Genomic DNA, 27,092 nt, shown 5'->3' with positions numbered 1-27,092 from the left:
TCTTCTGATTTTACCAGAAACTGACACTCCAATCTCTGTGACTCCCAAGGATCTGAGAGCTTTGTAAAATAAATTTATCACAACTCATGAGCTAGTACTTGGCTGTCATTGATGAAGATTTTTGGTTCAAGCTCTGCCTTAGAGTGAAAGCATTTTCTTAATTTTGGTAAAGTCAGCTCTTCATGGCTTTATTTTGCTGACAATTTGAGTTAACATGTTGGCAGAAATTATGGGCGTTTTGAGAGACTCTGTCATGTCTGAGCATGTCTGTCATGTCAGAAAAAACAGTCATATGCAGGATTATATTAAAATGACTTGAAAGAAGCTACAAAACAGGGGTGGAGGTGGAAACACGGTAGAGGAGTAATTGCACTTGGGATCAAGATCCAGTTCTGTTAATAATATGGAGTGAACACTTAGGCTACCTCAGCTCTGCTTTTCTGTAAAATATGAAACATGAAATTGGTAGATCAGGTTGATCATTCAACAAGTTGAGTGCCAACTATGTGCTAGGCACTGTACTGAACTCTAATGCCCATCACTTTAGATTCTAGGTAATCAGAGTTTTAGGCACATCAGAATCACAAAAAACTTTTGAAAATAAACTAAAAATTGTATCTGTTATAAATTGGATTGGCCAAAAAGTTCGTTCGGTTTTAAGTAACAATAAGACATTTTTCATTTTCACGAATAACTTTATTGAAAAACGTATTCACTAACCAAATGAAATTTTTGGCCAGCCCAATATATTTATATATACTTCATCTCATAATTCTTAGCATTTAGCACAGTAACAGGTGCTGTTGTTCAGTGAATGTTTGTTGAATGAAAAGTCATAGGCTGAGTGCTAAGTCCAGAGGGTGAGCAGGGTCAAAGTTTAGTTTCTTGGAGTAATGAGTTCATACTCATGAGTCTCCGCTCTTTTTTAATTCCTCATTTCTATCTCTCTGTCAGAGAGGTCGCTGAGTGGTATAGAGATAAGAACACTGGACTAAGAGAGAGGAGACCTAAATAAAAATCTTGGCTCCATCACTGTTTAATTTTGTCAGCCTGAGAAATCCATTCTTTAAGGTTCCCCCTCCCCTTTTTTTTTAAGCTCAAATGCATACATATTTTTTTTTAGCGCTAATGCTTTTTGTAAATTTTTTACAGATGAAAATCAAAACCACTTTCTTAATTATGAAATGCTATACAATGCAAAGGTATAATCATCATTAACTAATTATAGAACAAGTCAGTGTAATAAATGCTCTAATAATTAAAACCATAGAAAACTAGTGGTGCTGTAGTCATAAGCAAAGGAAGAGTAATTTTGATTAGGACCAAATGGTTGGTTGTTTGGGACGTTCTCAGAGATGGCGACATTTGAGATGGCTATCCAGGTAGAGAAGGGGTTAGGGCCATTCCAGGCAGCAGGGAAGCTGAAGCAAAGGCAAGGAGTAGGGAGAACCACAGAAGAGTCAAATGCCTCACGGCTACTTAGTTGTGATTGTGTGGCTACAATTGGGGGCACGTGTACCTGGCTGTTAGTAGATGAGGCTGGAGAGCTAACGGGGTCAGCCAGGTTGTTCCTCAACTGCTTTGGCTAACGAATTTTTTAAATTATCCTGCAGGTGTGATCCATGCATTAGTAGCAATCACTCTCGCGCTGAGCTTTTCAGTTTACAACGTGCTTTCCCAGTCCATCCCACATCTATTCCTTACAGGAGCCCAAAGAGACAATTAGGGGTAAGTCATTGACACATTCCACTGAAACCCAGAGGGGTGGCTCGGGCTTTATAATGCAAGAATTAGCGCAGAGAGAAGAGGCAGCAGGCGAGGAGGCCAGTGATGGGAGGTTCAGGCCACAGCCCAGGACAGGAGGGTCGTGAGTTTGAGGCAGGGGCCAAGCAGTGCAGATCGATAGGAGCCTCCCCAGCCAGGCCCCCTCTTACTCACCCTCGCCTCCTCCAGGACTCACGTCCTGGGGGCGGCTCCAGGAGGCACGACCCCCGCTGGGCCGCCCCTCCTGCCAGGGCAGGCCACTACATCCGGCTGGGACAGAGCCCACCGCGCTGAAAACTGGTGGAACCCTTCGGAAGGCCGCCCGAGACTCTCGACCGCACAGCCTTCTGGGAATTGTAGTTCCCGCCCTCCGCCCTTTCTATCCCACAGGGCCCCGCGCGCGGCGGGCTCAGTGGACCAGGGCCGAGAGCCTGATGGGAAAAGAGTTCTTGGTGCCCAATGACGTGCTCTTTGAGAATGGGGCAGGACTACATATTCCGATGTGCTCCGAGGTAGGCAAGACCCGGAAGTGAGGGTGTGCAAGGCCTCTCTGGAAGTTGTCCCGGGTGTTCGCCGCTGGAGCTCCGGGTCGAGAGGACGAGGTGCCGCTGCCGGGAGAATCCTCCACTGCCGCCGGCTCCCGGAGCCCGGCCCTTTCCTAACCCAACCCAACCCTGTCCAGTCCCAGCCGCGGACCCCGGCGTTACCATGAGTCCTGCCGTCTTCCTATCCTTACCCGACCTCAGATGCTCCCTGCTGCTCCTGGTGAGTGAGTGAAGGAATGACAGACCCTTCGACAGACATTCTTTCCTATCTTTTCCCCTGGTGGCGAGGAGTGCACCCTACCCCGCTGCCTTCATTCTCGGCATCCGTCCGTCAGCTTCCCAGGCCCGGGGTTCCCGAGGCCTGAGAAACGACGGTCGGAGGTGGGACCTATAAACCGGAGATTAGCCCTGGGAGAAGGATCTGTGGGAGGGTCACGGCGAGCAGCGCCCCTTCCCCTGGAGTTCGGAGGTTGTTTCAGTCCAGAGGGGTCATGGACTTGGTGGTAGCCTGAGTACAGAAGGTCGGGGCATAGACCTACTGTTCCCTCCCACCCCCTCTTTTTGGGAAGAATGTGAGGCCGACAGGTGCTGGGGTCTTGTGCATCTCGCTCTGGAGCCCTGAAACGGTGCCCGGGTCGGCGGAGCCCTCTGTTGTGGCTTGATACGATTGGTTGGGAACCCGGAACTGGAAATTGGTTTGGTGTCCACTGGGGGAGTAAAGGTTTGAAGGGTGGAGGCTGTGATTACCAGAAAGCCTCAGCTCAGAGCCTCCCTCAAATCTGGTTATACCTCCCGAAATTTAAGCAGAGTTGTTCTTCAGTGCTCCTGATTTGTGAATGACCAGGTTTTCTGCATGCATATGCACTTATTCCTTAACTTCCTCACCGGCTCAGCACCATCCCGTCTTGTAAAGGAATCTTCCTCCAGTCCCTCTTCCTCCAAAGTACATCTTGAGGGTGCAGCCTAAGTAATCCAGGCTGCAGGTCAAATTGAGACAAAAGTGAAGGACTAACTCCATGTGGTAAAATGATGTACCTTTAATTGAGCTAGTGTTATAATACGATATTTGAAGTACTTTAATTGTAGTAGGTTTTTAAAAAGCTAAATTTAAGGTGAACACTAAGTCGAAATCACTCTTGACAATGTAAAAAAATATAATTAAATGACTCAGAGGAAGGCATATAGCTGGTTACCGGCAGAACTGGGATTTGAAGCAGATCTCTTGACTCGCAGTGCTTATTCTGCCATATCACGTTACATTTTTAATATTTGTGTTTGAAATAGTTTCTCTCTCCCTCTCCCTTTTCCCTCTCTCACCATTTTCCCTTCTCTCCCCTCTCCTTCCTCTCTCCTCTCTCTTTTCTTTGTGATTTTCAAGTCATGTTCAAAGGCCTTTGAATATTTGGACCTTTTCAGAGGAAAAGTGCTATAAATTAAGGGGAATGTCAAAGTACTTTTGAGAACTAAAAGTTGCATATAAACATGGTCATGTTAAATGATGAAGTGTCTTAATGGGACTTCTTATAATTATATGGTAATGAATGGCTTCTCTATAGAGGAAAATACTCTGTAGAGAGCTGTTTCTTGGTAATTGCATTATACTCTGTGGCTCTCTTCCTTCTAGAAGTACTGGAATAATACTCATTGTTATCAGAGACCACTTTCTCTTTAAGGATAATAGATACTAATCTTTCCATATCCATAAACATGGCCTGAATTATGAGTTGTTTACCAGAAATTACTTTTAGGTTACAAAAAATATGAAGGGCAAAAAATCTTAAGAGATTGGACAGAAAAGTTGAAATACTGAATAGGAAAACGACATCAGATGCACTGTTTGGTTGTAGAGCTAAGTTTAAGAAGGAGAAAAGAATTTATTTTGAAATAACTCATGCTTTTTATAGAAAACCTACAAACCCTGTTAAGCATAAAAAAGTTTTTTCTAATACTTTTAAAATCTAGTTAACATTTTGTATACTTATCTCTCTGAGTAAATGTAGAGGGATAGAAGACATTTTAGAGAATACCTGTAAAGGTTAGTAGGCTGGAAAATAAAGCCCAAGAGAAGGTTTAGTAAGCCAGAGTTACAAGTCGAGCTAGATTCAGTTTGAACACAGTATTTACCAAAGTAGTTTTAATAGTCATATACCAGTTAGCAAATATTTGTAGAACATCTGTCTGATCACAGTTTGAATTACTTATCTAACTAGCAGTTCTGTTCTAGTGATGGAAACTGCTTACTCAGTATCCCACCTGTCTAAAAATATACCCTTTATCTTCTCCAATGTGCTTTCTTCCTCCTCCCTCCAACTTCCCCTCTCAGACTTCAAGTTTATTCCCTCCCACATACAGCCATTGAATATCCAAGTTTCCCCCTAGCTGAGGTCATTTTTTTCCTTAAATGGCCTGCTATAAAAAGCCATATATTCTCTTAACACAATAATTTTTTTTTTCAGGTAAACTCTACCTCAGTCCTAAAGAACTAGATCTATTGAGATTTAGTGGTGTTCATAAGATAACAGCAGAAACATAAAATCCTAAACTTCTGCAGGCAGGTAGTTTTTTTTTTCCCCCTGATCTCAAAAGCATGTTGGGACATATCATTCTATGCCTAAAAAGCCTTTCTGGGATGGGTAACTAAACACAGAAGTTCAATGTGATAACTTTTTTTCCCCCTGAGCTTTTATGTGTAGATATCTTTAAAGTCAGGGTCTTAGAGAATGAGTTCTTTTATTTCAGGCTTGCTTTTTGAAACACCCACATTGCCTTTAAATTATTTTTAAACTCCACTGAATTTGCAGCATGTCTTGGACAAAGTGCGGTAGTATAGGGGTGCACTGATTTTGGATAAATCAGAAGAAAAATTTGAGTCACCTGGCAAATGCAAAGAGGCATAATTCTCCTGATACCTTTTCTGTACCTCATGAATATTTATTGTTTCTGTAACGGTTTGAATTGATCCATTAGATATGTGATTACAACTTTAGTTTCTGAACTGTATAATCTCTGCCTCCGTAACTGTTCATCATATTTTGTGGATGATTGGAATGCTGGAGACAGCAATGTTTCTCTGCTAAAACCCCATGTATATAATGTCTGGATTGGGAAATTCCTTCCCAGTTGTGTGCTCTTTTAAGGAGAGCTGCCTGAATCAGAGGAAAGCACCTGGCCAGATGTATCTTGGCATTATCTTTTCATTTTGCTATGTGACAGTCATTACTTGGCAGCTTATAGGATAAGTTAAAGGTACATTTCATTTATCACTAACCGAAGAATCAGTTACTTATTAATTAGCCCTTTTCTGCTTATCTTTCTGCCTGAGATGGGTTTATTCAGGATTAAAAGTGATCATTTTCCCCTTAAATTAATTATTTCTTAGCAGTTGTTCTTCCTGCATTGGTTGTGTACAAGAGTTTTGAAAAGCTGAGATAAGAGAAATAAGACTAAATTGGAATGAAGTTGTCTGATATAGCCTAAATAACCTTCTGTGGTTCAGAGGTTTGTAACCTGCTCCAGGTGCTTTATTGAGAATGCTTTCTTGTTAATCTCTTAATGGTTTATGTTTATAGATCATAAGTTGTTACTAGCTCTGATTGCCTTGTGCCTGGACATTAAGGCTTTTACCATTATTGCTCCTGGTTTGTTCAGTATGTATAAGAAGCCAAGAAGAGTTTGCTTAGGAAACTAAGTAAATCAGAGAGCTAAGTAAACATTTATTTAACTTTATAAGTACTTTAAAAATAAGTACAGTAGAATTCAGAGATGTCAGTTTTAGCCATTAGTGCCAATGATAAATACTGATTCCTACCTTCAACAAGAGTACTTTTGGAGACATGTAGTTCCATTCATAACTCAGTGAGTTATTTATCCTATTGATATGACTTGCCCCAGATCAGTGGTTTACAAAACTTGGTGGCTCATTAGAACCGCCTGGGGCAGTTTTAATACAATGATGTGTAGGCCCTATATCAGGCTAGTTATATCTGTGGGATCCAAACATTGTTCTTTGTTTGTTTGTTTTTAATTCCCAGGTCATTTGTTTTTTCTTTAGTATGTCTCTCTAAAAGATAAGAATTAAACAACAAAGGAAAAGCCAGAATACCATTATCACATCTAGAAAAAGTAACTGAAATTTCTTTATGTCATCAAATATCTAGTCAATGTTCAGATTTTCCTGACTGTTTCAAAGAAAAAAAAAATTTTTTTTTTAAACAAATTGAACATTCAAAGCAGGAGCCATATATGGTTCATACATCCCAATAGGCTTATATGTCTCTTATAAAACTTTACAAATCTAAAGGCTCACTCTCCATCTCATTTTTTTTCCTTGTAATTTATTGTTGGGGAACCTGGGTCCTCTGTCCTGTAGAATTTCCCACATTCTGAATATTGCTGATTGGATCCTCATAGTGTAGTTTCATGTTTCTCTGTTCCTTTTGTTCCCTATAAATTTGTAATTAAATTTTCGTGGGCTTAACCATCAACTCAGTGTATGGTTAGGCATTTGTTTCATTTAGCTTTCAATTTTCAGGTTTTTAAAAAATATCTTCTAATATATAATTATGTAAAATTTACTGCTTCCAAAGCAAATCTTTAAAGCAAACTATGTTTACAGCAGGCTAACTTCTATCCCTGTCTATTCTACTGTCTTAACTTCCTCCTAATATAAGAAACCTTTAAAATTAAAAAAAATTTTTTTTAATTCTTCCGTTTAAAAAGAAAATGTAAGCAATCTACTTGTACTTATATATGTGTATATTTGTTTCTCCCTCCCCTTGATAAACTCTAGCATATTATTCATACTTTCTCTGCCCACCTCTTTCTCTCCCCTTTTAAACTCTATAAAGTGTATCCTAGAGATCAGGATAGAAATATTCCCTATTTCTTTTAAACTGCTTATTGCTCCTCTGGGTAGATGTGCTACTATTGTTTCCATTCTTTTGCTTTAACAAATGTGTTACTTTGCAAAACTACTTTTGCTAGTGTATCTTTGAGATAGATTCCTGTAATTGAAGTTGCTCAGGCAAATGGTAAATGTATTTGTAACTTTGTAGATGTTGCTAGATAGTGGAAACTCCTCTCCACCTGGAGTTTTGCCGTTTTGAGTTCTCACCAACAATGTAACAGACTTTTCTCATATCCTTGCTAATAAGGTTGATGTCAAATGATTGGGTGTTTGTCAATCTGATAGGTGAGAAATGGTATCTCAGTGCATTTTAACTTGATTCTCTTTTCATGTGAGCTTTTTTATGTGTAAAGGCCATTTGCATTCTTTGACACGGAGTTCTTAACCCTTTATCTCCTTAGTTGATCCAAGGATGCAGCCAGATTGAGAAGCACTGGAATATATTACTCTATTCAGTAATATTTCTGATGGGTTAAAACTTGTAAAAGCCTTGGAAAAGATGTCTGATTGTCAGTTATTGAAAACATTTTCCACACTATAGTAGCTCAACTTGTAGATGCACTATATTTTACTTCATCGTTTGTTAAAATACTATTATTTTAATATAAATTACGGTATTTTTAATATAAAATATGGTTATTGGTCATCTCCAGCTTTTCACAATTGTAAAAAAAAAAAAGTACAAATGATACATATACAATGATGTTCACTGCAGATCTCCAGATATATCCTCAGGTTAATTTTCCAGAATTGTATTTCTGGTATATCTTTTATTTAGGATTTCTGATACATTGTACAAATTTTGCCCTACTGAAAAGTTGTACAGACATTTATTTCTGTCAACAGTGTATGAGTGGCAGGGCAGGAATAAAGATGTAGACATAGAGAATGGACTTGAGTACATGGTGGGGAGGGGGAAGCTGGGGCGAAGTGAGAGTAGCATCGACATATATACACTACCGAATGTAAAATAGTTGGCTGGTGGGAAGCAGCAGCATAGCACAGGGAGATAGGTTCGGCTCTTTGCGATGACCTAGAGGGCTGGGATAGGGAGGATGGGAGGGAGGCTCAAGAAAGAGGGGATATGGGGACATGTGTATGCATATGGCTGATTCGCTTTATTGTGCAACAGAAACTAACATGGTATTGTGAAGCAATTATACTCCAATAAAGATGTATTTTTTTTAAAAAGGGAGAAACACTTTGGTATTATGCAAACAAAATAAAGCAATTTTTCTGGAAAAAAACCCCAAAACAAAACAGTGTATGAGTATGCCCACTTCCTTACACTCTAGTTACAGTGGGTGTTTTTGTAGTCTGTGCCAATTTAGTAGACCAAAAATATTATCTGATTTAAATTTACGTTTCTGTGATTACAACCAAAGTTGATTTTTTTCATATTTATTAACCATTTATATTCCTGCTTGAATATGTATGTATGTGTTTATGTTAGTTGCCCCCTTTTCAAAAAATTGTTTACTCATTCTTCTTCCAGTAATTCAGAATAGATGTGCTCACAAGATACAGTTTAAGAATGATGGAAAGTGTTATTTCTTCATGTAGTGTCCATTCATGAGGTAGCATAGTGCAAAGAATACTGGACTAGCTGTCAGGGCATCTGTGTACAAGTTCCACCTCTTCCATATACTTGTATCCTTGGATAAATCACCTAGCTAAATTTTTTAGTCTATAAGTTAAACATACTGGATTTGATGATTCAGTGATTCTTTGTGTAGTCTATTATGTTTTTTAAAAAGGATATTCCTCTAACTCCCCTAATTAATAAATTTATTATTTGATTGGGTATTTCCTCAAAAAATCTGCTAGCTTTGCAGGTCTGTGCCCCATCACTCTGCTATCCAGTGTAAGGAATAGCATGCTTTGGTCACAGCTTTTCTGATATTGCTGCACTCTATTTCATTTAACCAGGTAAATGAAAAACAGTTTGACTTTTCACAGCATTCAGTGCTCTTTAACCTACCTTTGATTCCATAGAGAGGAACTACCTATGGCCCAGGCTGCAGGAACTTTATTTCTTTGGTATTCTTTCCTTTACTCCTGGCGTTTGAATGCCTGTTTGCTGTCTGCTGTGGAAAAGAAAAAGATAATTGAGATTCATATCAGGCTTCCAAGGAATTTATAATTCAGTGGGGGAGACAAGATGTATATGTAAATAATTAGAATTCCAAAATGAAAGTGATAGGTGCCCTTAAGGTATTTGTAGAAGTGGGTTGTAGATCGTGCTATACAGAAGTGTGGCGGTGAGCCTGGGCATCACCTGGGATCTTCTTCCAGGGTCCTCACCCCAGGCCTACTGATTCAGAATCTGCACTTTAACAGTGTACCTAGCTGATTCGTATATGCGCATTAAAGTATGAGAAGTACAGTTATAGATGTTTGAAAAGAAGCAAATTTATTCTCATTGGCAGAATCAGAGAAATCTTCTTGAAGGAAGATGAGAGTAGAGCCTTGAAAGGTTAAATTGATGGGTTAATTTTCAGGCTTGAGTGGAATGAATAAGAAGGCTTGTAGCCTTCAATAACTTAATAATCTTTAACGTGAATTGAATACCTGCTTTTTTGGTTTCATTTTTTTTTTAAGGAGTCTTGCTGTGTGGCTTGCTGACATGGCCAGATGTCAGACTTGGCCCTAAAGAAGCTGGCAAACCCTTTGGCCAGTTTCCATTAGAACAGCTCATTATTATCTTAGCCAAAATAAAAATCATGGTCTTTAGTGGATTCTCACCAGCTTTCCGATTACTCCACTCAAGAGGAGAGGGACAAAAAAGGGACTTTGGAGAAGTTGCTTATGTAATGCCATGGATCTTAGGTCTTGGTTCTATTCTTGTAAAGATTGCAATCAAATTCTAACTGCTTTGATTCCCACGGTAATATTGTGGTCAAGATCTCTGATTCCTCTAGCTCTGTGATTTTCTCGTTATGTAGAACCTTGAACGTTATATTTTAATGTATCTAATTTTTAGTCACCTGAGTTTGTAGACATGAACATTACTAAAATAATAGAGAAAAACAATGAAAATGAAGGAAGAAATCATCTCAGAAAAACATTCTAGTATTGGGGCTAAAGAAAACTGCAGGGTGAATAGTAGAGTGCCAATACTTTACCCATTTCTTCCTCAAGATTATAAGGGTCTAGTAGTAGAAGCTTTGGTAACTGGATTTAAGAGATTTTAGGAAAAGGTCTTTAGGAATCAGAAGAATTTTTGACCCTGGAAGAAAGGAATTGGAGGCCTTTTTATTAGATAGATGGGACTCTATCGTTAGTGTTTTGCTCAGTTCAGTAGGCAGGAAGGGATATAAGAACCATGACTGGGTCACAGGCAGTATAATGACTGAAGTTATAGTTATCTAGAGTTGTACTGTAAACTTAAAAAAGTTTTAAGTACTGTACTGTAAAATTCATTAAAATGGAATAAAATAAAAAATTCCGTTCCTCAGTCACAGTAGCCATATTTCAAGGGCACAGTAGTCACATGCAACTAGTGGCTACTGTACTGAACAATGCAGGTGCTGAAACATTTCCATAGTTGCAGAAAGTGCCATTGGATAGGGCTGATCTAGAGCTTTGCTCTTGCTGTCTGTCTCAGAAACCAAGACAAAGGTGAGGTAAAGAATGAGGAAAGTGCCTCAAATAGTGTTTCACGGCTTGTGAGGAACACATATTTTACCTGTTCAAGGAATAGCAATAACTGGGAAAAAAACGTCAATAATCTTATTAGCACAGATTTGGCTTTTGGTTGTTGCCTAATGGCAAATTTAGGGAGGCACCAGAGAATACTAGTTAAAACTTGAAAATAAGAGTTGGAGTGTTAGTATTTTTCTTTTACTAGTTCACAAGGTCATTCAGGGCAAATCTCTTTCCTTCTTGAGGCCTTAGTTTTTCAACTGAAGATTGAGTAGGACTGCATAGACTGTTTGGAGGAGTCTAGCAGACCTTCCAATGGAATGTGACTGGGACGTTGGGACTTGATGGCCTACAGTTTGTCTCTGTGATAAAGTCCCTTTTGAAGTCTTCATCTTTAGAAATGATATAGAGACAATTTTATTAAGTACATACCTACATTTTTAGTTAGTAAAATTACCTGTAAAAAGATGGCCTGTTGATACATTCTGTTTGCCTCAGGTATCAGAAGGGTACCCTTGCCAGGAACTTAATCTTCTAATTTGATAAACTCAGAAATTACTGTGCATCTCTTCCTGCATACTTTAAAATGGCCAAAAGTTTTATGAGCTCATGAAGACAGGCTAATATTTAATACACATAGCAGTTTTCTAAATTTGAGCCAACTCCAAAATGTGAAGAAAGTATGATTTAGTGATGGAGTAGAGATCATGAATAAGTTTATAAGGTAAAATATTAAATGGAGTTAAAATTTCTTTGTCCTTTGGACAAGATACTCATATTTACATGCCTGCTGTTTAGGTGTTTTGTTGTATTTGAAGTTTTGTAAAATGTAGGGGGAAATGCCAGCTCTTAAAATATTACTGACACAACATTAAAGTCTATCTGTGAGTAAAGAACAGTTTCAGCTGTGAATGTGATCTGAGAGAGAAATTTGGATATTTCTCAATTTCTTTCATTTTATTACTATGGTTCTGGCCCAATTGCAGTAAAATTCCAGCTAGCTGGTAAAAGCTCACGTTTCTGTAATGACTTCACATTCTGAAAGAGCTACATTTTTTTTTTTTGCAGTCAAAATAATTCTTTGAAAACAGCTACTCAAATTGACTCACTCCACAGTTTCTAGCACCAGTTTTTACTATAAGAATGGATACTGGGCTTCCCTGGTGGTGCAGTGGTTAAGAATCCTCCTGGCAATGCAGGGGACACAGGTTCGAGCCCTGGTCTGGGAAGATCCCACATGCCATGGAGCAACTAAGCCCGTGTGCCACAGCTACTGAGTCTGCGCTCCTGAGCCTGCAAGCCACAACTCCTGAAGCCCGGGCACCTAGAGCCTGTGCTCTGCAACAAGAGAAGCCACCACAATGAGAAACCCACGCACCGCAATGAAGAGTAGCCCCCGCTCACCGCAACTAGAGAAAGCCCGCGCACAGCAACAAAGACCCAACGCAGCCAAAATAAATAAATTAAAAAAATAAATTTAAAAAAAGTTATTAAAAAAAAAGAATGGATACTGATTCTCATAGGAAGTCCTGTGATCTGTTCACAATTAACACAAGTACCAGTGTTGCAAGATACTTGGTTCTTTATTTAATCTTTGAATGAACAGTTTCACATACCCTAATTTTGCTTTAGAACTATAAAAACTGTGCTACATTTTAAAGCATGTTCTACTTATTTGTTTTAAAAATTGTCCAGTTTGTTTATTATTTAATTGTGCCTGTACTCTGGTCTTAGAATGTCTTCCAGAGGTAAAGTGAAGTATTGGCTGGGCCAAAAAGTGCCTTGGGGTTTTTAAGTAAAAACAAAAGACACATTTTTTCATTTTCACCAAGAACTTTATAGAACAACGTGTTCACCCTTTTGTTCCACTACCTTCTGCCATTTTTCAGGCAACTTCATAATTCCATCTTCCCAAAACTTTTTATCTTTTTGAGCAAAGAACTGTTACAGGTGCCTTTTACAGTCCTCCAGGGAATTGAAATTTTTCCCATTAATAGAATTTTGTAAAGACTGAAATAAATGGAAATCTGAAGGTGCAATGTCTGGTGAATACAGTGGATGAATCAGAACTTCCCAGCCAAGTCGTAACCGTTTTTGCCTGGTTATCAAAGAAACGTGGTCTTGCGTTATCCTGATGGAAGATTATGCGTTTTCTGTTGACTCATCCTGGATGCTTTTCGTCGAGTGCCGCTTTCAGTTGGTTTGATTGGGAGCACTACTTGTTAGAATTAATCGTTTGGCTTTCCGGAAGGAGCTCATAATAGAGGACTCCCTTCCAATCCCACCATATACACAACATCACCTTCTTTGGGTGAAGACCATCCTTTGGTGTGGTTGGTGGTGGTTCATTTCATCTGCCCCACAATCTCTTCCATTCCACATTATTGTACAGTATCCACTTTTCATTGCCCGTCACAATTTGTTTTAAAAACGGAACATTTACATTATGTTTCAGTAGAGAATCACATGTGGAAATATGGTCAAGAAGGTTTTTTTCCACTTAACTTACGTGGAACCCAAACATCAAAGCGATGAACATAACCAAGCTGGTGTAAATGATTTTCAACGCTTGATTTGGATATTTTGAGTATGTCGGCTATCTCTTGTGTGGTATAAGAAGATTGTTATCAATTATTGTTTCGATTTGATCGCTATCAACTTCAACTGGCCTACCCAACCATGGAGCATCGTCCAGCAAGAAATCTCCAGCATGAAACTTCGCAAACCACTTTTGACACGTTCAATCAGTCACAGCAGCTTCTCCATACACTGCACAAATGTTTTTGTGCATTTCAGTTGTGCTTTTACCTTTCTTGGAATAATAAAGCATAATATGCCAAAAATGTTGCTTTTTTTCTTGCATCTTCAATATTAAAATGGCCACACAAAAACTTACCAATTTTGATAAGTCTTTTTTTAAATGCATGCTGATATGATAGCTGTCACAATACAATCTAACAAAATTGTTTTGAATGAAGTTGAAGACAACTAAGTGCTACTAGAGCCATCTTATGGAAAAAACCAAATGAACCTTTTGGCCCACCCAATATTTTCCATTAATAATAACTTGAAAATATATCAGCTAAAGAGAAGACTTTTAGGAGAATATTTAATTTAGGAGTCAGAGATGTGGGCTCAAATCTTGGATCTGCTGCTTTTCACCTTTGTTATCTTGCCTGTTAACCTCTGAGGAATAATACAGGTTTTGTGTCTGGCTTATAGGAGGTGTTATTTGCATGCTTCTATGATTTTGTGGAACAAAAAGTGTTAAAAAGGTATCACGCTTTCTTATTCTTAGATCTTAGTTTCTAGTACAATACCTTACACAGGTTAAGTGCTTAATAATAATTTATTGCGTGTATGGAAAAAAGAAAAGGTACAGCTAGGGTAAGGAGGATCAGGAATGCCCAGGGGAGTGGGAGTTTGTAAGCATCACCAAGAAGGTGAGCCTTGAACTAGGTGAGGAAGTTAGTCATTTGGATTTCTTGGGGGGAAGAGCCTTCCAGGCAAGGGCATTAGCCAGTGCAAAGTTCCTAAGTGTCACAGGCATATTCAAGGAGCAGCAAGGAGGGCAGTATAGCTGTCATGCTGTGAAGAAGGTGCAGTGTATTAGAAGATTAAGTCGGGAATTCCCCGGCGGTCCAGTGGTTAGGACCTCGCACTTCCACTAAGATCCAGCATGCCATGTGGCTGAGCCAAAAAAGAAAAAAATTCAGTCATGTAGCTAAAACACATTTTCCAAAACTGTGCTTACTATGTATGTTGTTTGCTGATGTTTTCTTTTTTCTTGTTTTCTATTCTGTGCTTTGTTTTTTTTAAAAAATCGCTGATCTGACCCAATAAGGTAGAACTCCATAACAGGGTTGCTGGTAATATTGATCTCCTCAGCCCTGGCCCAGTTGGCTCTGCTGGGAGTTGCCTTGGCTGTTTACCCCAGTGTTCCCCCAGTTTGCTGTTTTCAAAATATTCCCTATGTGTGACAGGATGGGTCACAACCTGCAGTTGTAATAACTTAAACTGTGAAAACAAAAGATTTCCTGACATATTTTTTGATTCCTGAAAGCAGTATACTTTCATGGTACAGAAAAGCATAATGAAGAAAAAAAGTACATACCCCTACCACTGATAACATTTAATGAATATCCTTCCAGTTCTTTTGTGTGCATATTGAAAGGACTTTTAACAGTAAAATGTACGTTTTGAACAACGTAGGGTTGGGCTCTCACTCTTGTTTGGTCGTGGTGTAGAGTGGTAGACTGCCAGCTACGTGGGAACAGAAGATGATGCCCGTGTGTATACCTGTGCTTGTACTCATAGAACTTGGAAATGGCACTGAGCTTGACCACTTAACTTTAGAAAGTTATTTAACCTTTCTGAGCTTCCTTTTTCTCACCTTTCAAATGAGGATACAGCCCTCTTTTGAAGAATTCTGGGAAGACAAAATGAGACTGTTTATGAACGTGTCCATGGTACGCTGTAGGCACTTAAACTTTTCCGACGTCTGTCACATCATAGGTGTTCAATAAATGTTGTTTAGATGAAGGAATCAGTGAGTGAATGAATGATTGAATACGTTTGCTGCTTTGGGTAACTTTCAAATTGTTCACCCTGTGGTATTAAAATTGTGTGCACTGAAGTAATGAGCTGGCGTGACTAGCTTCCAGCCCCCTGTGGTCTTCTGATGCTAATTGCACTGTCAGTATTATACTAACAAAAACAGCTTAAAAATGTGACCATGAAGTGAATAAATTATCTGTCTAGTTCTGTTTTATAACTGTACTTAGTTTTGTACTTAAATTCAGTATATAATGATGAAAATAGTTTATGGAAACAGTTGTATTTTGTTGTACAGACCACTGGTTTTAGAATTAAAAGAGACCTGGGTTTGAACCCTGTTCTGCCACTAGTTTGCACAAGTCACTTAGCCTATTTGAGTCGTAATCCTTTAGCAAATATTTGCATATACTATGTGTCACATACTGCATACTTTCATTTTCCTCATTTATAAAATAGGGATAATATAATTTCCTACTTCAGCTTCAAGAGTTGATGTGATGATGTAAAAGAGATATGTGTTTGTAAATAGTAAATATATATATTGTTACATTGAAATATTCTTGTGTGCTTCAAACATATGTTTGTTACTCAGATTTTTTTTTCCCCCAGAAGCCTAGGTATGCAATGTAGTTCATCCCTTTCAGGGAGAGTTGATGCATTATGGAAATAGTTCTAGGGTCTGAGTTTCTGGGATAACTGACAATACTAGAAGTAGAGTGACTTTGAAGCTGGAAAGACCTAGTTCATTCTTGGTTCTGCCTCTTTGTAGCTGTGTGATATTAAGCAAATTTCTTTATCTTTCTGACCCTCCAATTTCCAATTTTGCAAGTGGGGATAATTATTTTGCAAGGTTATAAGATTAAGATATAATGTATATTAAGTACTTTGCATCATGTCTGGCGTATAGAAGAGATTTTTGTTTTGTAAGGTAATGGATAGAGAAGGAAAGGTTGCCAAGTGGATAGAGTTGTCATTATAAAATGGAAGAAGTACCTTGGAGGAGGATTGCGCTTGTTTTGACAATCTCTCTGTGCTTCTAGTGCCTTTTCGACATTCTGAAATGAGTAAATGGATGAGGCTTTTTATTTTAAAAGTCTGATTCTAAATATTGGTGGTTTCTTAAAGTGCTTATCAACTTGTCTCTTTCCCCTGGTAAGTTACGGCATAGTCTTATCAAAATAGTGACAAATGTAACTGTTATTGATAAAAATAAAAATCTAACTTGATATGCATTTCTGCCTTTAATACAAAAGCAAATAAATTCCTGTAAGTGGTATAAATGGAAGTGGGAAACATGCTTTATGCTTTGCTGTTTGAAAGGTATCATTTGCTCCACAGAGAAAGGCATCATTTCTTTTACTTTGTACATTCAAAAAATACATCCCTGACTGTTGTAGTTGACTAGATATTTGGAAAATGATGACGATTCTTTAGAAATATATAATCTTTCTCTAGTAGAATTTAGTTAGGGAAGAGAAGATGATTATAGCGTATTTTGGTCACTGAAAAGAGACAAACGTAAAAATCCTATTTGTGTAAGTGTGGAAGATTTCAAATTGCTGGTTATATAGTTTCATATGTTCCTATAAGCTTAACTTACATATACCATAGTTATCCCTTAAATATTGCTTCCAGTGAGGTGTGAAGTTATTTACACATAAGCATGTATGATATCTCCTACTTTTAGTAAGTTTTGGCCATTAATCTAAATCTGCTTATAGATTTGATGAAAACTGAGGATATAACAGATCTTCTTGAATTTAGATACTGTGATGAAGGTATTTGGTAAGAACCTATTGGCATATAAGATAGTTTATAATGAGAATTTCATCTTGGATCAAGAAAAGCTCACTGTACGGTTTTCTTTTTCTAATCTCATGAATACATCTACAAACCCCTTCCATTGGGAAGATGGGTACTTGGTTAGAAGAGGAGGGTAAATTGTGTTTTCCAGTCCACAACACTGTTATAAAGGCCTCCTTCATATGCACTGGTTATTGTCTGGAACAAAAGAGTGGTTAAGGTAAATACATAATAAGATGAGCCCTCAAGAAATAGCTTTTAATTCTGAGAAGTATCCAATATTCTGTAGCAAAATAATCAGATTTTCAGTCTTCTTTTTCTCATTTGGCCCATGAGGCAAGAGAAACCATCACTGAAGTAGTTAATTGTACTTAAAGTGTAGTGTTTGATGCCTTAATGTAAGTCTTTCTTAGCTTACATTATTTGGGGAATACTTATATGTACAGTGGTACTAACTTCCCTTGATCATCTTCAGCTGTTATTTCTAATGCAAAATAGATTGTGATATATGAGGAAATTAGCAGAGAGTTTGTCTATATTCCTACATGAGTTGATTTTCCAAGAGTATACTACTTTGGAATATTACTTTGAAGTACTAAGTTAATAAATATCCCTGAATAGTCTAAAGATGGGATAGAAAATATTTTCTTAATGGCTTAATATGCACTTTTATTCAGGTTGTTTAAATGGTTTTTAGTTTAGGGAACAAGGGTGTCTTCTAGGCAGATTTTCTTCTAAGAGAAATACAGGACACTTGTATTACTATCAAAGTTTATTATCCCATTGTCAGGACTGGGGTAATTCCTATCAGTAAGTTGTTTTAGGTAATTAAAGTCAGTTTCATTCACACAAACCAAATATATGTGAATGTGTCCTTTTTTTTTTTTTGCTGGAAATCATTAAAAAATATAAAGAAGCATTTCTCTTTCTGCTTAGCTTCTGAAATGATGTTTGTTATGCCTAGTTCATAAGTCCAGAGTGACACATCATACAAGGAATGGCTAATTTCATCTGTTGGTGGCAGGCAGAGCCTATGTGATTTTGTTTGATTTGCATCTTGTGAAAACAAATTTTAAATTTGTGGATTGAGAGTGTTTTAAGTAGAGGAGCTGGTGTCTGCCTTACTCGTGGCTACCAGACATGATTTAACTGTTTAAAAATGATGATTGTGATGTGTTCCCTAGGTCAGAGTAGCCTCCTAATTGTGAATTAGACTACCCTTTGGTAAGTCTCTCACTTATACCCTTATAACATTTCACTCTAAGTACCCTGTTTCTTCTTGAAATAGTGTTCCCCCTGCTTCTTTTATGCTCCAGTGGTTCACTCTGTTTCTCTCTTTCTCTGTTCCTCTTTCTGTCCCCCCTCCCCCTCACTGGCTGGAGAAAGGGAAAAGGCCTACATTTAAGTGACAGAAGGACAGTAAGGAGGTAAATGTACTGTCTAAGAGCTTCTTTTCTCCCTTCCCATCACATCTTGTCATCCAGTCATTTTAACTCACAGCTTTACCTATCGCCTCTAAAGACTGGAGTAGCTTGGGAGTCTTTTAGTGTTTTGTTAGTGCCTTGGGCGCAGGTGCTTTCTTGGTGTTTTAGTCCTTGGTGTGAAAAGTAGTCAAATACAGTTTCCAGACTTTTTCTGCTAGTTGGTAGAAGGCAGTTCATCTTCTGTCAGCTGTTTTCTCATTGACTGGGCAAGGCATATGACTAGTGAAATTGAAGTAGATCAATGACTGCATAGTAATTCTTTCTCTGAAATAGTCTTACTCTCCTTTCAGTTCCTCTAGTCACCTAGGTTTATAGCTTTGGCTCATTGACTTTTGCAGCCCTTTAGTTTGTCACTATGACCCATTTGTCTTTCTTTTGAAAGTTTCTCCAAATCTCCCCACCTCAGTCCAGGCCCCTGTTTCCCTTCCTTCCTTGTATTACCATTTCACTCTCTTAGCTGTATAGTCTTACTTCTCCCCAGTAAAGGGAGGAGCACAGTAATTTCAAGACTTAAAGATTAGTGCTCCCCCCTTACTGAGAAGTCTCCCAAGGCTTCTTACTTTCTGCTACAGCAGATATCAGTTCTTCTGTCTGGCTTTCAAGGGTATTATACTTACTCTGCTAACACCTTGGTTTTTTCCTTAACATTCTGGCCCCAGCCTAACCTTCCAGCTTCATCTCCTACTACTGCACTACATGAACTTCCTTAGCCAGGCTTTCTCTTCACTTACTTCATCTATAGAAACTACTCTGCTCATTAACCGATACAGCATTCTCTGCCTTTTTTCTGCCCTCTCTCTAAATTTTTCTGTAAGCCTTACAGTACTTGCATCATACATCTGGTAGGCTAACTTTCCGTGCATGGTCATGAATCTCTTGAAGGACAGAATGTGCCTTTTATTCCCTGCAGGCCCTACCTGGTTCAGTGCTTCCATCCCCATAGGTTCTCATCGAAGGACTTTGGTGAGCTTGTGGGAGAGCAGGTGGATATGTTCCTGGTGAGCTGTACATGATAGAATTGTGATGAATGTGTAGACGGTAAAGGTGAGCAGATGTTCAGCCCAGTAGGGTAAAACTTTCCACTTTAAAGTGTATTGGTTCGTCCTGTGAGTTCTCTATAATAGCTAGTGTTCAGTTGAAGGCTAAATGGTCATTCTGCCAAGGCTGCTGTCAAGGAGAGTCCTGCACGAGGTAGGAGGGGAGGGTATTATTCAATCAGATAAACTAGTGCCTCCTTCACTTTGTAATTCTAAATAAGTACTATTTTGACCTAATAAAATAGAAGCCAGAGAGGCTGATGGGAATTGAGGAACTGACAAAGGTAATGATAAGAAGTTAAACAATAATACTTATAATTTATAGCTGAGTAATCTTTGTAGTTTATAGACCTGTTTTTCAGTGCTCTCTTTACATCTCATGATGTTGAAAACAAAATTCAAAATTACAAAATATATTTTTGTGGCCTTCACATTTGGTTATTTCTTTGACTACTGAGAGAGTTCCATTTAGAAGATTATCTAGCCTACATAGATGCTTTATCCGAAAACTTTATTGTTTTGAGTTACTGAAAACAAAATGTTCATCGGAACTGCTGTGTTCATTTTACTTACGATAAATAGGAAAATTTTACTCCTTCCTGCAAGGATAGAGAATGTGAACTTCGGTTGATTGAAACTTGCCTTTTTCTCTCTTTTTAAATGATTCCAATGGTGATTCATTCTCTTAATTTGATTGTGAATTGATTTGTCACTTTTTTACTTGCTAGTTTGTCCTAAGGCAGGCCAAGTATTCTTCTCAAGTCTTTTTGGGGGTGGGAGGTCTCTAGAATTATTGCTGTTTGATGAATTATATGTTTTTTCTATTTAAAAGTGATCCTTTTCACTGTCATAATTTGAGTTCTAGTCCCCAACCAAAGATTTCAGAAAATGCTTTCTAACAGCAAAGTAAATGTCATTCATGTCCTCTCCCAGCTTTAAGTAGTTGGGCTTCTCTTGAGGTCTCAAAGAATTGTAGAATGTCTAAACATGGAAGAATTTTAAACTTACTTGGTTAATCTCTTTGTTCATTAAACATTGTGGAGTCTCTACCAAGTAAATGAATAGAACAGTATAAAAACTACACTTCATTGGCAAAATAAAATTTTACTAAAAAATAGTAAAGTAAAATAAAATTTTTGCAGAGTAGAAAATTTTAATTTTAATGATGTCCAGCTTATCAATTCATTCTTTCATGGATCATGCCTTTGCTGTTGTATCTAAAAAGTCATCACCAAACCTAAGGTCATCCAGATTTTCTCCTGTGTTATCTTCTAGGAGTTTTATAGTTTTGTGTTTTACATTTAGGTTAGTGATCTATTTTGAGTTATTTTTTGTGAAAGGTGTGTGGTCTGTGTCTACATTCATTTTTTTGCATGTCCAGTTTGTTACAGCACCATTGTTGAAAAGGCTGTCTTTTCTCCATTGTATTGCCTTTGTTCCTTCATCAAAGATCAGTTGGTTCTATTTATCTGGGTCTATCTCTGGGCTGTCTGTTCTTTTCCATTGATCTATTTGTGTATTTCCATTGATCTTTTGCCAATACCACACTGTCTTGATTACTGTGGCATTATAGTTAGTCTTGAATCTGTGGTGTCAGTCCTCCGATTTTGTTCTTGTCCTTCAATGTTATGTTGGCTATTCTGGATCTTTTGCCTTTGTGTATAAACTTTAGAATTATTTTCTCAATATCCATAAAATAACTTGCTGGGAATTTGATTGGGTTTGCATTAACTCTGTAGATCAAGTTGGGAAGAATTGACCTCTCGACAAATTTTGAGCTTTCCTGTACATGAACATGGAATAACTCTCCATGTATTTGGTTCTTCCTTGATTTTGTTCATCAGAATTTTGAAATTTTCCTCATATAGATCTTGTACATATTTTGTTAGATTTATACTAAGTGTTTCACTATGGGGGGTGCCAATGTGATGCTGTATCTTGAATTTCATATTTATCTTGTTTATTGATTTAGGAAAGCAACTGACTTTTGTATATCAACATTGTATTCTGCAGCCTTGCTATAATCGTTTATTTGTTCCAGCAGTTTTTTTGTCATTTGTTTTGAATTTCTACATAGATTATCATGTCATCTGCAAACAAAGACAGTTTTATTTTTTCCTTCCCAGTCTGCATGTTTTATTTCCCTTTCTTATCTTATCACATTAGCTAGGATATCCAGTATGATCTTGAAAAACAATGGTGTGAGGAGACATCCTTGCCTTATAACTGATCTCAGTGGGAATGCTTCAAGTTTTTCACCATTAAGTATGATGTTAGCTGTAGGCTTTTTGTATGTTCATTAACAAGTTGTAGAAGTTCCCCTCTATTCCTAGTTTACTGAGAGTTTTTATCATGAGTAGGTGTTGGATTTTGTCAAATGCATTTTCTGCATGTATTGATATGATCATATGACTTTTCTTCTTTAGCTCATTGATGTGATGGATTACATTAAATGATTTTCAAATGTTGAACTGGCCTTGCATACCTGGGGTAAATCCCACTTGGTCGTGGTGTATAATTCTTTCTATTCACTGTTAGATTTGATTTGCTGTTATCTTTTGGAGGATTTTTGCATCTATGTTCATGAGAGATATTGGTTTGTAGTTTTATTTTCTTGCAATGTTTTTGTCTGGTTTTGGTATTAAGGTAATACTGGCTTCATAGAATGTGTTAGGAAATATTCCCTCTGCTTCTGTCTTCTGAAAGAGATTGTAGAGAATACGTATAATTTCTTCCTTAAATGTTTGGTAAAATTCACCAGTGAACCCATCTGTGCCTGGTGATTTCTATTTTGGAAGGTTATTAATTATTGATTCAATTTCTTTAATAGGTATAGGTCTATTTAGATAGTCTGTTCCTTCTTGTGTGAGTTTTGGTGGGTTGTGTCATTTGAGGAATTGGTCCATTTCATCTAGGTTATCCTATTTGTGGGCATAGAGTTGTTGTTAATATTCCTTGATTATCCTTTTAATGTCCATGAGATCTGTAGTGATGTCCCCTCATTCATTTCTGATGTTTGTAATGCCTAATTATGCCAATGCTTTTTCCTTCTTTCTTTACCTCTATCTCATGGCAGTTAAGAAAAGGGAGACAAAAATGCACAAAGGAGATAGATTCCTAAATTCAGATTTCCTTTTAGCAAACCATAGTCATTTCCTGATTAATATTTTGGTAGACACATACTACATGGTAGTGATGGAGGTCATGAGATAATGACCCTTAATATATATGAAAGCTTTGAGATCATCTCTGGGGGGGGTTTTAGACCAAATGAGGGAAAGACAAACCCATTTGCTTTACAAAGTTAATTAAAACAGTATGTGGCATATGAGGCAGCATTAAAGAGTCTCTCTTCTAATGATTATTTAATTAGTTTAGATGTCTCAGCAAGTATATGCACTTTCAGGGCTTCCCTGGTGGCACAGTGGTTAAGAATCTGCCTGCCAATGCAGGGGACATGGGTTCAATTCCCTGGTCCAGGAAGATCCCACATGCCATGGAGCAACTAAGCCCGTGCGCCACAACTACTGAGCCTGCACTCTAGAGCCCTCGAGCCAAAACTACTGAGCCCGCGTGCCATAGCTACTGAAGCCTGCACACCTAGAGCCCGTGCTCCACAACAAGAGAAGTCACCGCAATGAGAAGACTGCACACCGCAACAAACAGTAGCCCCCCACTCGATGCAACTAGAGGCAGCCCGCGCACAGCAATGAAGACCCAATGCAACCAAAAATAAATAAATAAAAAATAAAAAAAAAAAGTATATGGCCTTTCAAGGACTACTTCTGATTGACATTTAGAATTGGTTTGGTTAGAAGTCATAAGACAATTATTAAGATAACATGTTTTTAAAGTAAGCAGTGGATTAATACATTAGGCCTATATAATAATGGAATCATCCTTGGATTTGGTAATAAACATATTTTTACCCTAGAACATAGTACTGAAGAATAAGAAACTAGAAAGCCCGAGTTCATTGTAGAACTAAATGAATGTAGAAAGTAGGAAACCAGAGGTTTCACTGAAGAACAGTTTTTCATTGAAGGCTGTTGACTCACCAAAAAAAAGTCAAGTTCACATGTTTAATAGTGAAATAAAAGCATTCTTTGACATATGTAGGAGATATTTCCTTCATATTCATATTCTGCATTGTAGAAATGCATATGCTACCAGCAGAATCTGGTAAATAAGAGAGTTAAAGAATTTAAATTACATAAGTGAAAACATTGGTATTTATTTCACTATATTATATTATATATTCGCTGTCTTTCCCATCCTACTTCTCCATTTTTCTATGGGTCCTTCCTTTTTCTCCCAAATAAGCTGCTTGTACTTTACCACTTGTCTCAGGGATCCACTTCTGGTGGGAGCCCAAATGAAGATAGGCTGTCATTTTTCCTATAAAATTCCCTTTATTTTGACATAGCTGCTTGCATCCTCATGGTGTCATGTTACATGTTCCTCTGTATTCATTGTTTCCTATACACTAGTTCTTGGGCTTGATTAGATTGAGGTCAGGTTCAGTTTTGGGGGGTTAAGATTACTTAATAAGTGGTGCTTTTTATTTCCTATTGCATCCTATCAAGAAGCATTAGTATATAATTAACACTGCTGAATGCTATATGAAAGTTGTAATGAAAGTAAATCCTAAGCGTTCTCATCACAGGAAAATATATTTTTTTCTTTTATTTTGTTTCTACATGAGATGATGGATGTTTACTAAACTTACTGTGGTCATCATTTCATTAGTGTGTACATCCAATGATTATGATGTACGCCTAACACTTACACAGTGCTGTATGTCAATCATATCCCAGGAAAACAGGAAGAAAGAAAAAAGAAGCGGTAATATGTAGTTGTCCCACTTTCAGTGATGTTAAGATTGTTCAGTGACAGTGTTGATGCAGTTGTTCCACATTAAGATTAACTCAAGGCTTCTTGAAACCTAGGCAAAAAGGGAGTATGACATACTGTGTAATTCTCATTGTTCAGTGCCCAGCAGTTATCTTTTGGGAATAGATCATGACTTTGCAGGAATTATGGTGACTCTTAAATTAAAATACTTGAGAGAGAATCTTCTCTTTCTCTTTTTTAATATGAAAGTGAAATTGTTAAGTTTGATGATCTTGCCAGATGTAATATAAATATCTATATAATGTTATTCACACTCCTTTCCCCAGTGCCTAGGACAGTGCCTAGCATGTAATAGATGACTCAGTGAAAGATTTGTGGAACGACCTAACAAAAGAACGCATGTACCAACATGTTTGTAGACTCTCTTAAGGGAACTTTCTTTCATCAGGCACCCTGGGGAAGAATTACAGTGTAGCACAAGGAGGGCAGTCATAATTTTCTCTTGGCATATATGTATGAATGTTTGTTCTGGACTATTACAAGATCCAGTGCTAGGTACTAATCGGGAGACAGTGATGAATGGAACATTGTCTCACACATCCCCCCCACCCCGCCCCTGCAGCCCTGGGTCCCAGAGGATGTACAGAAAAAGAAGAAAACAATTCTCAGCTTGCATTTTCTCCCAGTTCCTATGCTTTGTTAGTACTTTCATTGCTAGGTCTGGGTTTTAGTGAGGTGGTCGTTTTAACAGAAAAATCCTTTCCATACATTGAGAAGCTCATTCCCAGTTGTGAAGAACTTTTTGTAATAAGAGCATTCTTTCCTGAAGGTCGGAGAAGTGCACTGTCTATTCCAGGTAAATTAATTCATCCCATTTTTAGGATACAGTGAAGAACAAAACACAACGTCAATTTTTAATGGAAATCCATGCATGATTAATAACTAATATGCAAGAAAAAGAATGAATTGTAACAATTTTTTTCTTTTTATTTTCTATGGTTGTTTTTACCGGCAGAATTTGATTTTAGGGGTTATATTATTCATATTTGAATTATTTGTTTTTGCATAGAATTTGTTTTCCCAAACATGTCTGTGCCCACCATATTTTGAGTTGTTTAATGAAGAAGGTTGTGACTGTTTTAATGTTTCTTTATAAAAGCAGATTGGTTCTGACTTGTCCAAAATGGGTTGCCCTGATATTATAGGAAGGTTGTATCACTGAGCAATTTAAGGGTTAAAGTGGCTTTCCAGTGCTATTCTATACTTAGTCCTATTTTTCCCCTCTCTTTGAACTTCTGGTTCATTATAATGCTTCTGGGAATACTAACAGTGAGATGTGCCTTGATTGATACTCAGCTTCAATACAGTGCCTGTCAGCCTTTCTCTGGGGACCTTTCATATCTCTTAGCTCCTTGTAGCTAACTGCAGACCTCTATGTTTCTGCTGCCTGCCAGCTTAAAGCAAAACTGAGAGTGAGAGTAGTGGCCTCAGGGAGGAGAAGCTGCCTGGATCCCATGGCATTGGGACTTCAGGTGGGAGGCTGATTTGTCAATCTGGATTAGAAATAGAAGGGAACTGTTGCCTGGTACATTACTTATTTCTTGCTATAGAAGAGACATAGTTTGTAAAGGGCTTTGAGAAGCTCCCAACAGAAAGGCAGGTAAATGATAGATTTAGCAAAAATACACTAAGCTGTTACTGCAGAACTCCTAGCAGATGTAATGGCAGTTGAGAACAGTAATGCTGTAGGGAAGGAAACATCCTCTATTGAAGCTTCTATTTCTTGCCAGTAATTTTCGTGTAGAAATATCTATTCAAGCAGAAGGCAATATACTTTGAAAAATTAACATCAATGTAGATTTCTAATGAGATTTTAGATTCCACATTTTTCTAAAATCACAGTATTACGCATCTCAATACAGAATGCTCACGAATGAGTATTACTGTATTCATATTTGAGGACCAAAACCATTGTACAAAGTTTAAAATGAATTTACATGCTTGTAGAGTCAAGAGTTTTGTTCTCTAAGGCAGTGGTACTTAATATGCATAGGAATCACTTGGGGATCTTACAAAAACGGAGATTCTGTTTCAGTAGGTCTGGGGTGGGGCCTGCATTTCTCACAGACTCCTAGGTGATGCCAGTGCTGCTGGTTCAGGGACCACCATTTGAATGCAAGGTTTTAAGGTATTGAGTTTTAAAACAAACAAACTCACCAGAAATACTTTCTATATTCTAAACTCATTTATACTAAGATATTCTAATAAAACACTTAAAGTAAGGCCTAGCAAATGCTTTTGTGACTGTAAATCTTGCTAACAGAAATAATATTTAATAACCTCTTCTTCCTGGTACTTTATTAGCTTCTGGTCCTGAAAGTCCGAAATCATTTATTTTCATGACTGAATTAACAACCTTACAATGGAACAATACAAGACGTATTGGACTTTTATCCACTAACGTAGCATAGCTATTTTTAAGTGAGGGTATTCTATG

At 37.7% G+C, this 27,092-nt stretch overlaps 2 protein-coding genes across 3 annotated transcripts in view; one reads left to right on the top strand and one right to left on the bottom strand.

Annotated features, from left to right (window-relative positions):
• The window catches only part of INVS (inversin), a 152,043-nt gene extending 149,939 nt beyond the window's left edge, over positions 1-2,104 (bottom strand). For both annotated transcript variants that reach the window (XM_059925181.1, XM_059925183.1), the window contains exon 1: positions 1,939-2,104. The gene's annotated coding sequence lies outside the window, so the exon portion shown is untranslated. The remainder of the gene's footprint in view (positions 1-1,938) is intronic.
• A 176-nt stretch (positions 2,105-2,280) lies between these two features.
• ERP44 (endoplasmic reticulum protein 44) overlaps positions 2,281-27,092 on the top strand; it is an 88,989-nt gene continuing 64,177 nt past the window's right edge. The window contains exon 1 of the mRNA XM_059925169.1: positions 2,281-2,529. Coding sequence (XP_059781152.1) covers positions 2,473-2,529 — 57 coding nt within the window. The 5' untranslated portion in view covers positions 2,281-2,472. The remainder of the gene's footprint in view (positions 2,530-27,092) is intronic.

Source organism: Balaenoptera ricei, chromosome 6 (genome assembly GCF_028023285.1).
Source record: "Balaenoptera ricei isolate mBalRic1 chromosome 6, mBalRic1.hap2, whole genome shotgun sequence".
NCBI lineage: Eukaryota > Metazoa > Chordata > Mammalia > Artiodactyla > Balaenopteridae > Balaenoptera > Balaenoptera ricei.
This window is presented reverse-complemented; position numbering and strand designations above follow the sequence as displayed.